At 37.8% G+C, this 17,500-nt stretch overlaps 1 protein-coding gene across 1 annotated transcript in view; it reads right to left on the bottom strand.

Annotated features, from left to right (window-relative positions):
• Ziz (dedicator of cytokinesis protein Ziz) overlaps positions 1-17,500 on the bottom strand; it is a 38,437-nt gene that overhangs the window by 15,953 nt on the left and 4,984 nt on the right. Inside the window, exons 5-29 of the mRNA XM_086541459.1 lie at positions 16,352-16,524; positions 15,424-15,493; positions 14,886-15,013; positions 14,210-14,312; positions 13,377-13,539; positions 12,689-12,846; positions 12,308-12,463; positions 11,470-11,679; positions 11,033-11,196; positions 9,742-9,980; positions 8,460-9,049; positions 7,947-8,168; positions 7,587-7,769; positions 7,124-7,315; positions 6,506-6,652; positions 5,573-5,783; positions 4,889-5,064; positions 4,346-4,503; positions 3,938-4,219; positions 3,580-3,765; positions 3,188-3,330; positions 2,731-3,000; positions 1,421-1,581; positions 847-967; positions 277-485 (exon numbers count right to left, since the gene is read on the bottom strand). Coding sequence (XP_086397585.1) covers positions 277-485; positions 847-967; positions 1,421-1,581; positions 2,731-3,000; positions 3,188-3,330; positions 3,580-3,765; positions 3,938-4,219; positions 4,346-4,503; positions 4,889-5,064; positions 5,573-5,783; positions 6,506-6,652; positions 7,124-7,315; positions 7,587-7,769; positions 7,947-8,168; positions 8,460-9,049; positions 9,742-9,980; positions 11,033-11,196; positions 11,470-11,679; positions 12,308-12,463; positions 12,689-12,846; positions 13,377-13,539; positions 14,210-14,312; positions 14,886-15,013; positions 15,424-15,493; positions 16,352-16,524 — 4,815 coding nt within the window. The remainder of the gene's footprint in view (positions 1-276; positions 486-846; positions 968-1,420; positions 1,582-2,730; positions 3,001-3,187; positions 3,331-3,579; positions 3,766-3,937; positions 4,220-4,345; positions 4,504-4,888; positions 5,065-5,572; positions 5,784-6,505; positions 6,653-7,123; positions 7,316-7,586; positions 7,770-7,946; positions 8,169-8,459; positions 9,050-9,741; positions 9,981-11,032; positions 11,197-11,469; positions 11,680-12,307; positions 12,464-12,688; positions 12,847-13,376; positions 13,540-14,209; positions 14,313-14,885; positions 15,014-15,423; positions 15,494-16,351; positions 16,525-17,500) is intronic.

Raw genomic sequence — 17,500 nt, 5'->3', positions numbered from 1 at the left:
ATAATAATAATAAAAATGATAATAATAACACTGATAATAAGAATAATGATACCAAAAATATTAATAATAATAATAGTATAATCTACATTAACCAATTCATGACAGAAGTCATCAAATCACATCATGAGAGTGATTCCCGCATAACAGATGACGTCCTATCACGTCAGGATGTTTTGCTGACGTGTATATACATCACAGTTCCAAAATAAAGAGAGAGAGAGAGAGAAATGAGAAATTCTAAAATATCAAAAATATCATCCTCCTCAAAAGACAAACCTCAGAGAGATCTCCATTTTTGATGTGGTGCTTGGCCATGGCTTGGAGCCAAGTGGTGCGCAGTTCAGGAGTCGCTGCATAAGAAGCGGCCAGGGAGTACTGCAGGTCGCACAGCATCTCCGGGTCGCGCTCGTGCTCTCGCATCTGCGCCGTTGCCACCAGGACCGTCCGGATTCTTTTCGTCAGGTCTCGCACTTCACTGACGAATCCTGAAGGAGAAAAATTGTCATTGTTGGTGGAGAGATTGCTTGCTTGCTGTACTTGTATCATCCCTTCTCCTTCACTATCTCTCCTCCTTCCTATCTTGTATTCTTTCTATTTCTTATCTATAACTATACTTTTCAATTATTTCCTTACCGACAGTTTATGAACTTAAAGCATTTCTTTAACCCTCTCTGGACGGGTGCTACACTACTGTACCGCTCATTCAAAAGCCCAGTGGCCGGGCGGCACAATATTGTGCCAGCCATTTAATTGATTTAGGCCTAAGCACTCGAAAGCCCCGGCATTGTGACATTCAAGGCTGGAATGCCCCCGTCATGAGTGGGTTAAGGGATATAGCCTACTAACCTGTACTGGTCATGGCTTTGTCACTCGACGCATAGCTGTTGATCAGGGCCATAGACTCTTGGAACCTCGAGTTGTTCAGCCCTATGATCTCCCCGAGCAGTTGTGACACGGATATTATCACCTGAAGAGAAGGGAAAAAAATATGAAAATATTAAATGAGTTAATAAAGTTTACGGGTACTCTCAGATGATAATTGTCCTCCACTTCTGAATTCATATATTGTAGAGTATTGATCACTGCAACTGTTAGGGAAATACATCTGTATGTATGTATGTATGTATGTATGTATTTATGTATGTATATATATAAATATATATGTATGTATGTATGTATGTATGTATGTATGTATGTATGTATGTATGTATGTATGTATTTATGTATGTATATACAAATATATATGAATGTGTGTATGTATGTACGTACGTATATATATGAATGTATGTATATACTTACGTATATGTGAATGTATGTATGTATATACATATCTATATATGAATGTATGTATGTACGTATGCACAAGTCATTCCTAAAATCTTTTTTGTCTTAAATCCGAACTTTCCGAACCACCTCATACCTGCAAATGCACCCTATTGATTCCCGTCCGTCTGGTGAATTCGTAGTTACTCCTCATGAGCAGGTAGAGCACAGCGCAAGCCTCATGACGCAAGTTGGTCAGCTTGCTGTTGCAACACTTGAGCATCTCGAAGCAGAGGGATCCACACAGAGATGCGTCGCCTGAGGTGAACGAGGTCATAGTGGTGAGGCGGGCAATGAATGGCATAAGTTTTTTTCTTTATCGGCTGACACCTTGGATTCGTATAAATTGTTCTCTTTATTGTTTTCTTTGGTGCATGAATAATTTATTGCATTCACTATTCATTATTGCTTCAGTTGTAGTAATCATTTCCTCATTAAAAGTAGAAAAGTTGCTGATCAAACTTGTACTTATTATATAATAAAAAAAAGGGAACCTAGCATCTTAACTGCAAGTATATACTATTACATTTGAATATATATTTACATATAAACATACATAAAGAGAGAGAGAGAGAGAGAGAGAGAGAGAGAGAGAGAGAGAGAGAGAGAGAGAGAGAGAGAGAGAGAGAGAGAGAGAGAGAGAGAGAGAAAGAGAGAGAGAGAGAAATGATAAACATAACCTTAAATAATTCAAAAGTTTACAGCAAGTTTTATCAACCAATGAAGCCTAAGTCCATTTTATTCTGGTTGTCAAAACTTCCAGAGCAGTAATGATTACTGGCAATGAAGGGAATTAATCTTCCCATCCTGTTCCAAGCTGCAACCACAATGCTGCCCTATTCATTAAAATACAACTACAGTAGCTGTGCACTCTAAGTTGGGAAATAATGATACAATGCCACTGCTACACACTGGACTCAAATAAAACTACATTTCCAAGAAGATCCATTCCACTCACCACAGGAACAGCTGTCTATTTTCAGACTTTGATGTCTTTTTCTAAAATATCAAATTCTGTAACTATTTCACATATCAGTTAGCATAATAATAAGAATGATTTAGTAGGATTACCAACAACCCTTTCAATAAAAATCACACAAATAAACCCAAAGTACAAAGGAGAAAATCAATAACATAATCTTTCTTCTCTAGGGGCACACAAGAGATGCTCTGAATAAGAGAACTTATAGAACAGCCCAGCCATAATAATTGTAAAAACACTAAAACCAAATATATAAATTTCATCCATATTTATAATTCCTTTCTGAAGAGACCTCTAATCTGGTACAAAATGTTACATGTTCTGTGCTTCCCTTCCCATGGTGGCTGTATTTCTTATGGTCTTCTTTTCCACATAACATGTCACTGTATTTCAATCAACTCATTCCACACACATCTCTTTCTCACCTTGGAAGAGCGTCCGCGGGAAATTATTGATGAAGGCTCTGAGGGAAGCAAACACGTGCTTCATCAGGCTCTCCGACTGCCCCAGCTGTAGGTAGAGCAGGTGCAGTGAGAACACCTGTTGCATGATGGCTTCAGCGCCGTCTGAGGTGAGGATGTCGCGGCAGTGCGTGGTGAAGTTGCCGAGCACATCTAGGATTATGAGGCCCACTTCTGTTGCCAGGTTGGCCTCCTGCAGCGCTTTGAGCCAGCCCTCACCCTCGTGGCTGCTCACTGGAGAGGAAAGAAGAGGAAAAATACATTTTCATATTGGTATTATTAACAAAAATGACCAAGAAATATATGTATATATCATTAATAACTGTAAAATAATTATCATTCGTTATCATCACTTATCATTACCTTATATTTTAACATTTATTATCATATCAACAGTACCAATAATAGAGCATACTCTTACCACTATAACTGTCAGTTGCCGTTGACACTCTATGGCCTATGTTCGGAGGCTGGAACTTGGCAGGTAGGGTTGAGGCCTTCTTTGGGGCTTGCTCTCGTACAATCTGTCTTTTGCCGCTGTACTTGAAGTGATGCAGTGAAAGTCTGCATGGAGGAAATATGAAGTGAAGTTTACAATACATACCAATCTTCTATGGTACTACATTCCTCATTCAATGGTGAGATAAGAATGCCAATCAATATGTAATTGGTATAAAGTAAAAATTTCTTTGTACTTCCTCTGTTCATGTCACATGTCTTAATACATCAATCTGTATAAGAAAAATTAGCTTCATTTACTTTTCAGCCTTTCTTCAAATGCTTATCTTAATGAACTCTTCATGCACTACTTACTGAAGAAGCGTGAAAAATTTCTCCAGTGCCTCAACACTGATCGTCGCCCACCAGGATACGAGGTGCGCTTCTGGCACATGCTTGAGGGTATGAAGGAAGCACAGCAGCAAATCACGTACTTCTGCCGGGCTCAGCTTGTCATACCTGACAGGTCCACTCTCTCCTGCAAACGCTACACTCAAGTTCCTGCAATATAGACGTGCAGCGTGTTACATTCCTGTTATTTATGTACCGTTTAGCTGTATGTATGGGAGTAGTTGAACTCTCAGCAAGAGCACTGAGCAAGCGGATTGTGCTTTGGGAAAGACAATCCCCTTTCCTACACAGTCTAAATGAATCCAATTTTCAAGGCCCTTACCTCGAGTGTGTCCTCACGTCCTCGGAGCCCTCCTCCTCCAGGTCCTCCTCGGGCAGATCCGACGCGGTGGCAGAGGGCGGATTGTCCTCCGACTCAAGGCTCGAGCTGGACCTTCCATTGACAAGGCTTATCTGATTGGCTACGAGCCCCCCAGGCCCGGCTATGATGGCCAGGTATGAGGGGTCCGCCCGGATGCCCAGACTAGATACGTCTACGCGGCTTGAGCCTTTGCGTGACGGAGTGCTGTAGTTGCTCATGTCGACGCTGCCACCACCTGACCTGCTTTGGGGGAGAGTGCTTGGAGTTGCAGCATGTATTTGCAATAATGATGATGATGATGCTGAATGAGTACATGCAAAATATTGTACTAGCATCTGTATAAAGCACAATAACGTATAAGTTCCTCACTTGGTAATTCTCGTCCTTGCGCTCGCTCTGGGGTCCATTCTTCTCGAGGCAGTACCTGTGGAGTTGGTCGGGATGTCAGGCCAGCTTAGGCGCTTCACATTCTCCAACAGCACCGACACTATGGGGAAGTACAAGCTTGCTATTCTCGCTTGCTGACCCTGTAGAAGAGAGAAGAAATTAGGAAAAAAATAATGTATAAATAAACAGATACATAAGTAAATCAATAAATAAAGGGCCAGTAAAATGGAATGATCTTTTTCTAATATCAGCACTGAATAAGAAATAGTAATTACAATAAATGAAGCTTCACTTCTATCTATTGCTATTATGCCATACTGTCAGCAATCTCAGAAACAATTCTAGATGGATAATATCTGTAATCTGCGGGAAGTCTCTTATTACATATACATAGATGGAGTTGTATTTCTATAAATATATTTTTGAGTCCACATAATCATATGCAGATAGTCACACATCTAAATGCACGCATCTTTATCCACACATCAGTACCACATTCTTCCATCTAATTTAGGAGATACTTACAGACTGTAGATATCTATCGTCAAATGCATGCTTCGCGAGCAGGTCGCGCAGCACCCCAATGGCCACACGCTGGACCTCACCCACTTCACCGAGTGCAGAACGAACCTCACTCAGCAAAGCTCCAACCAGGAAGTGATGCGAGCAGAAGTCTGTACTCAGGTAGAATTCGTCCGTACCTGTGGACAACGACACATTCATACAATGATAAAACAGTTAATATTCATTGCAACACTTATAGCTACAATGCTCAGTGAGGTAGTACCATCTCTAAACACTTTAAAAACAATTCATTTTCCAGACAGTAACCTAGTATTTGCAAAAAATCCAACTTTAAAAGCACTGCCTAGGGATGTGTTCACAGTTCTCCAGCAATAATGGAATAGACACATATAAAAAAAATTATAATTTACTTAGGTCTCTGCATTTTCTATGATATGAAGTTAAGTCAACCAAATTCCTTTACATATAAATAATATGCATGATATGTATGCAAAATTACTCACAAAACAGTATCATAATCTCAATATTAATGCAATCCCTATATATCAACCCCGGTATCCAATACATCTCTACACCATACCTTCCAGTGCAATTCTCCCCCACACCTACCACCCTCCCGCTAACGACCTCTGGATTACAACCCCCCACCCCCCCACCCCCAGTTCCCACGTCGCAGGAACTCACCGTGACGCAACTTTGCTTTCTTGGGATCCACGCTGATGGGAGTATTGAACACAGGCAGGTTCAAGGGGATGTAGTGTTCATGTGAACACACCACTCGCAGCAAGGTGAACTTGTACACATGCAGCACAATGGGGTCTCCCGGACTGAAGTGCTCAAGGTACATCTTGATCAGGCCAAACACGTAGCCTCTGTCCATCATGCTCAAGCAGCGCTATGCAGAGAAATTGGTTCGTCACAGAGCAATGAGATGATAAACCCATGGAGTGTGCAACTTCCAACAAAACATGATAATAAAATTAAATTGTACATTCAAATAATCATACCAACAAAGATTGATATCATACTGGGTCTTGGTAACATTCCAAATGAAGTTTTAAACAACAAATGCATGGATAACTCATGTGTACACATGTGAGTGTCAACATTTGTGTGAGTGAGTGTGTGAAAGTGAGTGTGAATGAGTATTTGAGAGAGAGTATGCATGAGTGTGTGTGTGTGTGTGTGTGTGTGTGTGTGTGTGTGTGTGTGTGTGTGTGTGTGTGTGTGTGTGTGTGTGTGTGTGTGTGTGTGTGTGTGTGTGTGTGTGTCTGTGTGTGTCTGTGTGTGTCTGTGTGTGTCTGTGTGTGTGTCTGTGTGTGTCTGTGTGTGTGTCTGTGTGTGTCTGTGTGTGTGTGTGTGTGTGTGTCTGTGTGTATGTCTGTGTGAATGAGTGTGAGCAGGAGAGTAAGTTGGTGAGAGTGTCCTTGTGGGTGGTTATGCGGGTGCACTTGTGCATGTACACAACCGTGTCTTTTTGTATACTTGCAGGTGTGCACATGTACATACCAACATGTAATGCTGCACAAATAAAGAGCAAATACAAACTAACAATACCCATCTCAAAACAAAAATATGAATCAAATATCTTGACCAGCAAGAGAAAAAATACTCCACCTTCAAGAAGTGAGCCAGCGCAATGTTCGCGGCTCTGGCCTCCACCGGATTCTCCTTGTAATGCTGCACAATGTAGGTGGCCACCAGCTCCACTACTGAACGGACCTCTGCCTGGTACTCTTCGCTGAACCGTTCATTGCGAACCATCTGCAGGAGATAGCGAGTTTGTTTGAGAATGAGTCCGGGAATAAATTAATTGAACGGAAGTTATCATGACTGGATAGGGTATGAAGTATTCCGAAATTAATTAGAATTAGGTATGGCTTAACATTTTTCTTCTCTTTGAAAAGCAGTATGCTTTTCCTTGAATAATTTTTTTTTAATCTTTAAATAAAACTACCTCAGGAACTTCCCTCCATTATAAAATCATGAAAATTCATGGAGTAGAGTGAATGAAAAGAAAAAATATTTCTACAACAATAATTATTGTTTGGTAAATCATCATACATTACTGTACATTATGCTGGAGACTTGACTCCATACCTGCATTACCAAAGGAAAAAACTAATAAATGATACATATAATACACAAATAAATAAATAAATAAATACATAAACAAATTAAAAACATACAAAAAAGATATACAACAGACTAAAAACTCTGAGAAACCCGACCCACCTTAATTCTTGCCGTTGTGAGCAAATGCAGTGCCATCGAGCGGGCGATGAAAGCAAAGAAGAACTGACTGTGCTTCAGGATTTTGTTGGTGGTCAGCTGATCCATGTTGGACGGCTGGAGAAGCTGCGCGAGGGATCGGCACATTTCCTCGTGGATAGTTTTGCGGCCGTGGGATGAGATGTTCATGACGTACTGGAAAATATGAAAGGGAAGAGTGAAGAGGATGAGGAAAAGGAAAGGGTAAGTGAAAAAGAAAAAAACTATGGCAATAAATTCATGGGAAACGACATAAACAAGATGAGGCATTCATTCCATACAGTGAAAATAAAGAGAAGATGTATAGCAGAACAAATTACGAGAGGGAGAAATACATGACACTGACAGAGTGTCCTACAAGTGCTGGCAAAAGATGAGAGCTTAATTCAACATCTTGTCTAAACTAACCTCCATAAAAGAACGTTACCTTAATGTATGAGTTCAGTATATCATCTCGACCAGCTTCGTACACCTGGTCGATGACATGCACCAAGACGCGTGTGACGTTGGTCGCAACCTCAGCACCGGCATTCAGCAACACTCCCAAAAGTTGGTTTAGGAGCGTTGGCAGGAAGGCAATGATCGAGCCGACTTCTAGGGCATGAAGAGCCTGGAAGGGAGAAAGAAAATGAAACTTGACAAGCATTTTCTGGTGTGTAAAAGTGAACTCTTCAAACAATAAAGACCTAATTAACCCCTGGTAAAAATTCAGGTTGATTTGTGACTGAGGTATTACAGTTTTTAGGGGTTTGGCTAGGCACTGTCCAGAGCAAGAACCCGCCCTCACCTTGAGATGCTTGAGTGTTTCCACATCCATTGGCTGAGCAGATCTGGGACTGGAAGCTGCCGAGGCCCCCCCAGAGCTGCCTATTGGGGGTAGGAGGGAGGCACTTGACTGGAAGAAGTTGTGGAGGTGCTGGTCTCCGCTCAGCACCGTGGAGACTAGGCGCATTGACACCCTGAACACGTTTTTCTGGCTGTCCACCCATCGCACTTCAGGGCCTGCAAACTGAGGACATAATGTTCTCAATTAATTACAGGCATCTATGCATTCACTAATGGCATATATGAATATATATATATATATATATATATATATATATATATATACTTTTTGTTCAGAACTCAAAAAACATATGAAGCATATAAGAAATCCTACTACACCATCAATAATATTTACTAATCTTCAAGCAAATAAAGAATTAGTAATCTCCCTCTCCTGCCTCCTCACCTAAACCTTTCCACAACCAGAAAGAAATCCACATCATTCCAGGAACAACAAAAGAATGAGAAGTCTCACCCCTTTCCCCAGACCGAGGGGCTCAATGGAGAGGTACTTTGGAGGGAGGTGTGCGGCCACTGGGAGTGTCAGCTCGTCTGGCACAACCCGGCCCTTGCAGGTGAGGGGAAGCCACGAGTAGCCCACAATCGTCTCCACAGGAACATCCTTCTTGCCCGCCTTAGCTGCTTCAATGGCGACATGCTGGAAGGTGAAGAGGAGATGGTGCTGCGAGGTGAGGTTGTGGGGCAGCTTGATCTTGACCTCATCGCCCCACTCAGGCCATGTGTTGTGATGCAACACCACGGTGGCCATCTGTGTGATCTGTGCTCCAGAGCCTGGCCGTCCGTAGATGACACGCAGGGGGGTGGCCCCTTCCGCGTCGGAGTCACGCAGCTCAACCGTGCACACCAAGTTCCGCGCACGGTTGAAGCTCTTCTGGTTCTCGTAGTTTAGGAAATGCGGGTAAACATACAGGTTGTTGGAGTAGTTGACATAGGGGTGGATATCATCGATGTGGCGCCCTGAGAATTCCTGCACTTCCACTGTGGGCTCGTGCGTTGGGGGGTTTGGGAAGGGCTTGACTGGCTCGAGCGTGGGCGTAAGGGAATCTGGAAGGATTCAATAATCAAAGTTAAAATAAATTATAAATCTGAAATAATGTACAATTCCTGTACTCCAAATCATAATGAAATACAACAAATAAAAAATATCAAATAAAAATATTTTTATATATGTATATATATATATTTCTATATATATATAAATGTATATATATATATATATATATACATTTATATATATATTATATATATATATATATATATATATATATATATATATATATATATATATATATATATATTATATATATATATATATATATATATATATAATATATAATATATATATATATATATATATATATATATATATATATATATATATATATATATATATATATATATATATATATGTATATAAATATATGTATATAAATATATGTATAAATATATATCCATATATACATATATATAAATATATATTTATATATACATTTATTTATCTATATCTATATATATTTGTTTATTCATCTATCTATTTATCTATCTTCCCTATGCTCAGGATATAAGGTATGTAATAAAATAACTCAACCACAGTTAGAATTGCAGTCAGAATCATAATTACCTTATTATTACTCTTAGAATCCCATTCCAACTGCAGTTGCCTAGTATCAAAGTTACAATTACAGTTTACTTGAATTGCAGTTTGAAACATGGCTTACTTGAAAAAATCTACTTACTTGGCAGAGTGACTTCCATGGGCAGGATTTTGACATTGATGCTTCCTGGTATGATAGTCAGTTTGTTCATCTTCTCTGGTTTGCGAAAATCGGCCAACATTTTGACGAATTCCGTCTCGCCCAGCCTCTTTTCATCGCTGCGGTAGATGGCTGGGAACTCAGAATCTGTGTCGAGCTTTCCATTGTGCTTAAATAGCGGCCTCGCAGACCAGCCAAAGGGCATACGGTACTCCCCTAGCCTAAAAAAAAAAAGAGGGAGATTTTCTCATTTCTAAAGCAAGGTAGATGGGGGGGGGAAATGAATTTTACACTTTTGATTATCAATTGTGAATGGTCTTATCTAAATGTCATGCTTCATTAACATTAAAGATATGGACTGCTTTCAGTAGAAAATAGTTGTCCAAACAAGAAAATCATAAGAAAAACTACAGGCTCAAGTAGCACTAGCAAAAGATGGTTCAATTTTGGTATGAATCAGTTGTTGTGCTTGTTCCTTGTTAAAAAATTGACAACCATTTCACAAACGTGCAGTTGGTAATTTAGTCTACATTACATCAGAACAAACGGGATGAGAGGGATCATGTGTTTATGTACAGATCTTCCTTATTTTGTGTGTATATATACTGTACATGTATGTGTATCTTTAATATATCATATGTATAGATTTAGTGTATATATATTACATATAATTATATACTTTAATTTTACATTCCTGACTAGTGCTAACATTCATTTAACTTTACTCTTCTTCACAAAATCTGCCAAAAGTTAAACAAACTCAAAATCAGCAGAGAATATTGCTAACAAAAATTTCACTAAAAATATACATTTTTTTGCCCATGGGACTATTGTGACAAGCCCACCCCCCTGTCACAGAGTTTCCATGATTGGTCCAATACTTTTATCGCAATTGCCACGAATTTGCCACGCTTTTGACACGAAAATGCGCTTCAAGAATACCAATCAAGGCATGTTGATGCCATGTACTCGGCCCACTAGGGACTTAAAATACGTTTGTAAATCTTAATTTTATGTGAATGGTACATTAACCCTGATAATACCGGGGTGGTTTTGGCTTCACCCAGTCTTAACACCGGGTAATTTAATGCATGCAGGCCTAACGCCTCTTGCTATTTGCCCACTCTGGCCGCAACCACCCGTTCAATGCACGACCCATACAAAAAGCTCTGATGTGATATCACATCATCAGCTGTTAATGGGTTAACTAAACATATTATCCTACAATGTACAAAAACACAAAAAAAAAGACAAAGAAAAAAAAAAGTCTGACCTCTGGCAGCACGTCTTGATGACCCTCTGCAGCTTCTGAATGCCCTTGGAATCAACACTCTTGAGGTATGGCTCCACAGACTGGCTGATGGAACCCTGCAACACTTTCTCAATCTTCACAACCAGGAACACATCGCTGTGCGGTCTCAGCACACTCATTACAGACTGAAAGGAGTGAAAACAAAATAGTGTTCTGATTTTATTTGTTAATTTTTTTTTAATGTAGCCTTCATATATAGAAAATCTATGATTTGAAGAAATTCTATAATTACATAGTATCAAAGATCTTTTTTCACTTTAGAGGTACCTTCATAAGAGACACAACAAGTTTACTTGAACAGAAAAAAAACATATATTCTAAGGAAAGACACATAAGAATCATTTTTAAAGAGAGAACCAACACCCACACCCATGCTACACCAACAACACATTCCTAACCTGTTTGGGGTGTGCGATCCATTCCTCGGGCACTCCAGCGAGAGACAGGGGGAAGGTCCCAGTCCCATCTTTGGCCTCATCGCCCTTCTTCTTGGGTTTGGGCAGTAGGTTTCGCACCATGGGGTTGTTGAGGTCGAAGTGGAAGTCCTCGGAGATCTTGCCGCCTTGGCTCACGTCATAGATGGCGGCATAGGTCATGTACGGCTCCAGCTGGAAAGTATTGGTGATGGGTGTGGTGAAGATGGCGATAATGATGGTGATGGTTGTAATAATGATCATAATATTGGTAATGATAAGGGTAGCGATGAAAATAATATGGTACACTGGGGGGTGGCAGTGATGATAATTATGATAATCAGTAGAGCAAAATTTTTCCAAACTAAATAAAAAAAAGTTTACTTTACAGTTTGGAAGAATTAATCAGAAAATGAAAAATTATATAAAACAACTGGCTAATCGCACACTTAAAATTATGAGATCATTTGTAATAAATAAATATAAAACACCAATAATTACACCTTTGACCACTATAGTCCAAGCTGCCTTGAACAAGAAGATGAACTAGCTTTCCCTTCTACCTAAGCAGCTTCAATAAAGCATTAGCAACAATTTTCCCACCATTATTTCAGTGTGAGTGGGATATGGAAAGGATAAACTAGTAGATCTGGTACTGTCTAGCATATTTCTTCCAACCTCGAGGACAAAGAAGTATCCCCCCTCCCTCCTTCCTCATCCCTAAACCAAGTCGAAAACTTGATTTGATTTGCGACTGGGGGACAGGCTGAGGAATTACAGTCTTTAGGAGTTAAGTATCTAAAAACCTCTAATTCTGGTTTACCTGTGACAGAGGACCATCGCCTGAATCCAGGGGTGCTTGCAGCTTGAATTTTATGCTTTCGAAATGCACCCGAAATCGTGTCCCGAATTCTTCCTTGTAGGGCCAAATCAGTGTCTCATCTCTCAGTTCCACACTGCCATTTTCGCTCTCTGTGCGCTGAAAGTGATCAGAAGTGTAAATGGGAGTGCTTTATGAGCTCTAAATATGATCTTGAATAGAGATAACAAACACTTGTGGTACATAAAATATATTAACAATTTACAGGAAACAAACACAAGAAAAAAAAGGCAAATCGTCTCTACACTTCGAAGCCCTCTTTTTCTTCTTCATGAATACCAATCAAGGGGTCTATCCACATGAATCACCATATAATCTACTTACCGGCAGGTTATGATAACAGGTGAAGAGTTGATGCCGGTCTTCCCTCCGAGCCTGGGCTATGGAGAAGTCTGTCTCATGTGCGTATTTGATCAGCTGTGGATTCAGGCTGTGCTCCAAGCCACGGAGAGTCCCATAGTTAGATAGGGGTGGTGTCGAACCTAGAAGACAGGTGAGATTACAAGCCTCTGTTAAATGGAGGACTCAAATTTATAGATAAGTACAACAGTTGTATATCTAGTACATTTAAATGTATTATTTATATATATAAATAAATATATATATATATATATAAATATATAAATATATAAATATATAAATATATAAATATATAAATATATAAATATATAAATATATAAATATATAAATATATATATATATAAATATATAAAGATATAAATATATAAATATATAATATAATATATATATAAAAATTTATAAATATATATATATATATTTTTTTCTTAACTCCAATATTAATTGCTAATAAATGTAAGATACATAAAACCATCTCAAAAGAGAGGAAAAAGAAAAAAAATATCATCATCAAAATACACAAAGATTATACAACACTCACACAAGCAATGAAACAACCACACAGTAGTACAGTTACTCACACAAGTTCTTATTGCATGCACACACACACAAACACACACACATATACAAACACACACAACATACAAACACACACCTCTCTCGACCCTAGACTCGTCCTGAGGTTTATCGGCATGAATTACACGCGTAAGCTTGTCCATCCAGTCTTCCAGGTCAGCCTCACTCTCTGCCGACAGCATGACGGACTTCCCTCCCTCGCACATCTGGAGCTCGAAGCAGCATTTTCCTCGTCTGGGGTTCTGTATGGTGGGAGTGATTTCGTAGGGAATTTATTTTGTGTATTAAAGAATGTATTCTTGGCTTCAATTTGCAAAGAGAATTTTGGTACTTTTAGAATTTGGGGAATTTTTTGCAATCAGAAATGGCATTTCCTTCCTCTATAATTCTGTTATTTTGGGGAGTGACTGTTTGATGATGCGTTTAGTCTTTTTTTCTGATTTCTTTGTATATACTGTTATCCCTTTTAATGATAAAGTATACACTAAATTGTTTCTCTTTTAATATCAATATATAAGCATCTTCTAATCCAATCAAGATAGGCTATATCTTAAGACATTCAGCTAGGTCTGCTAATCTGAAGATGTGTGTGATATCTGTTATTCTCTAGACATAGATAAAATATGAGTTCATATATGATATATTACCAAAGTAATTTTAATGAGTATTTGGCATGGCATAGGTCATCAAAACTAAGTGAATAAATAACTTGCAATTTTAACAAAGGGAAAGCGTAGCACAAACATGATCCAACACCTGTTGTGAAAGGGTTAATGTGCCAGTTTTTAATGCTTTTGTATACTTTCAATGATGCCAAATATATTCACATTCTTAAAAATATACAGTTTTTTTCTTTCATTCTGTATTTTGTTATCTAACAGAGCACTTTACACACTCAACTCAACAACTCACCTTTGAAATCTGTGTACAAAAGTCCATAACGATTGTGCCTTTCAAGTCTTGCTTCCTTTCATCTTTGTGAAACTCCAAAAGATATGTTCCATCAACTTCTTGCCTAAATATAAATGATATAACATGAGTATCAAGTCTATCAATCTTATCAAAACATATCCAAGTATAACAAATATCCGAATAGTGAAGAAAAATAAAAATCATAAATTATGAATTACTGCAATTATTTTCTTCACATCTGCCAACTGCAACTCAGCAAAATCCATGGGATTCCACTGATCTAATATCTGAGATTTTCATAAAATAAAAGCAATACAATTTGGCCTACTGTAATATCTGATCAACTTTTACAGAGATATGTCCTCTTTGTCTTAAGTAGGTCTATTGCATATAATTAGGCAAAGAGCTGCTATAATGTACAAACTACATACAAAATTAAATCACCAAAGACCATTCCACTAACCATAATTACCCGGTACGGCTTTCGGTTTTTCAATTGTTAGCAACTTATAGTCCTTGAAAAATGGTATACAACTACATTTTAATATGTAAATTATTAATGAGCCAATTTTGCTTTATTCCACCTTGCATCATCAAAAAACACACAAAATGAAATAATAATAATAACATTAAAAATAATAACAATGATAGTAATAGCTTCTAAAATGCCACTTACCTCAGACACGTAAACCTTCTCTTGAATGTTTTTGAGGAGAAATTTCCAAATATCTTTTCATTCCCACTTTCTGGACCCTTCAAAAGGTAGCCTTTCTTCAGCACGTTCTCACCGTTAGTTAGTATTGCCTGAAGTGGTTGAAATTATAAATATTCATAAACTTGCATCATTTCTAGAATTAGCCTAAGGCAGTCTAGAATGACTGGATAAAGAAAAATCAGTACCTAGAATATATATAGCAGAGTTAACCTTGTAGATAAGTGTATATATGTGACTGAATAACACAAAGCAAGAGATGTAATTAATGTATTTCAATCATCTTGTCATCAGAATTACAAGCAATTCTGATGACCAGATAATTAAAATGTGTTACTTACATATCATTCCTCATGAAATCTCATTCATATCTATCTACATTTGTTATAATGAGCTCTGTTCTTAGAGTTAACCTGTAGCATATTCATATCTAATGCAGCTTGATTTTTTTCCTTTGAAAATGTACCTCTGTCTATGGAATTCAGTGCATTAACAAACTTACCAAATCGCCCTGTTCAATGTCTGTGTCCACCTCATAAACTTGCTCTTTCAGATCATCTACACGTGGAAGCCTGTGGTGGAAAAATAACAGTAGCAGAAACACCAATAATAGTAACAGCAATTCATAATAATAATAGCATAGAATGAATAATGCCTATGAATCTGATATACATTATAAAATAAAAATCCCGCATTTCATATTTTTTACATATACATATAGTATCCTAAACTATGTAGGCAAGCAGCACCATTTGTATCTCCAGTAAAAATAAAGGAAACAACTCAAGTAACATATGTTAATACAGCAAAAAGGGCCACCACATTTTCATCACCAATACTGAATAAGAGTTATCTTCAACATATATAGAATTGGAGAAGAGCAACACCACTGAATCTAACCTAACAATTCAGCCAAAAATCAATAGTGTTATTTTCCTTTTAAAATCATTATTTTCTTTCCATTTTGAATATCACTTGCATACAGTTTTCAGCTGCATGGTTAAGTTAGCTTTAGTGGTGCCCCTCCTCTTCAATATTATCAACTATTGCAATGTTTAAATCCTTTTGATCTGTTCCAAATACAGTATTTATATATGTTTATTGCCTGCATCAACTGCCTCAGCCATTATCATCAACTTAACATCATCTACTTGTTGTTTGCATTTCATGAGGACAGTCTAATAGCAGTCCTGACATGTGTGGGACACCTCTAAAACTTTAAGGGAAGTTATGAATAAAAAGTGAATGTTACAAAATATTTTTGTGAAGAGTCATAGACAAAAATAAGAGTCAAAGATCTCTTCCTTGTTATATCTCAATCTTAGAGTCAACAACCTTTTGTGAATCCCTGATTACTTTAGCATCTATCAGACCACACGAGAGCAAATCTTTCCTTTTACTTGCTTCTACAGTACTTATATTCACCATACCTTGGTAGGTGGAGGTAAGACCCCGAGTATGGGAGGTACTTGTGCGTAATTGTGGTCAGGTCCTGAGAGTAGGTGGTGAGACACTGACGGACGAGAGGATTGGTCACTTCGTCCTTTAGGTAGACTGCCGCTAATGACTGCAGAGTTCTCGTCACCCGTGGGACGACTGAGTACTGTGGAGGGAAGAAATAACATCGGATAGAATGTTGGGTTTTTATACATTGTAAGGTAAATACCTTGGTCCTCAAACATCTTGCTAGGGAAAAAAAAAATTACCGATGTAATACTATTTCTAATTTGTCGATGACCCATAATATCATGTCACATCATGAGGTACATGTACATACTCATATGTATATATAAGATTGTATATACCATTTTTCTTATTGTTTTGGAAAAAAAATTGGTATCATCACCTTGAAGAGAAGAATATGGGCAAAGTTAAAAAAATAACACTAGAAAAACATTGCTGTAACATGTTTATTTACTAAAATACCTCCTCTGAACATGGCAATATTAACACATGCCTTTTCATTTTATACATAATCATGCAAATCATAGGAGGTTCAGTGCCACCTCGCGCATGTCTAGTCATTTAGATTATACATACATTTAAATTATATAGACACAAAATTAAAAGTCACTGCTACTGTTAATCTCCTCTTGATCTGAATTACAACATATTAACCTACTTACATAATACCATTCACATCCTATTTTTATCAATATCATATATCGTTTTTCTATTCTTCTAAATTTGCATATACCTAAATCTTTCTCAAAATATCATAACACTAAGAAAGCTTGCAACACATACTCAAAATCTACCATAAATAACTGAACAAAATCAGTATTTATGTCTTATTCATGAACAATTTGATGAAGCAATGAGAGTGATATGAAAAGCCTTGACGATGCAATACACAATGCATCATATCCTATCAAAATGTCTGACAAAAAACTGAGAAATGGAGAACACTCACAAGACAACATTAACAATAATATCTAATAAACAGTAAAATCTTAATGAGTTTTAATTCAACCCAAAAAAATACAAACATAGCACATGTCCATACATCCACTTATGCTCCGCCGGATAAGAGTTATAAAATAGGTACGAGTCAGTATGTTAAATCAAATTTAAATCTA

This window comes from Penaeus japonicus, unplaced genomic scaffold, assembly GCF_977035675.1.
Source record: "Penaeus japonicus unplaced genomic scaffold, GWHDUDI00000001_assembly GWHDUDI00000011, whole genome shotgun sequence".
Lineage (NCBI taxonomy): Eukaryota > Metazoa > Arthropoda > Malacostraca > Decapoda > Penaeidae > Penaeus > Penaeus japonicus.
Note: the sequence above shows the minus strand (reverse complement) of the source record. Positions and strands in the feature narration are given on the sequence as shown.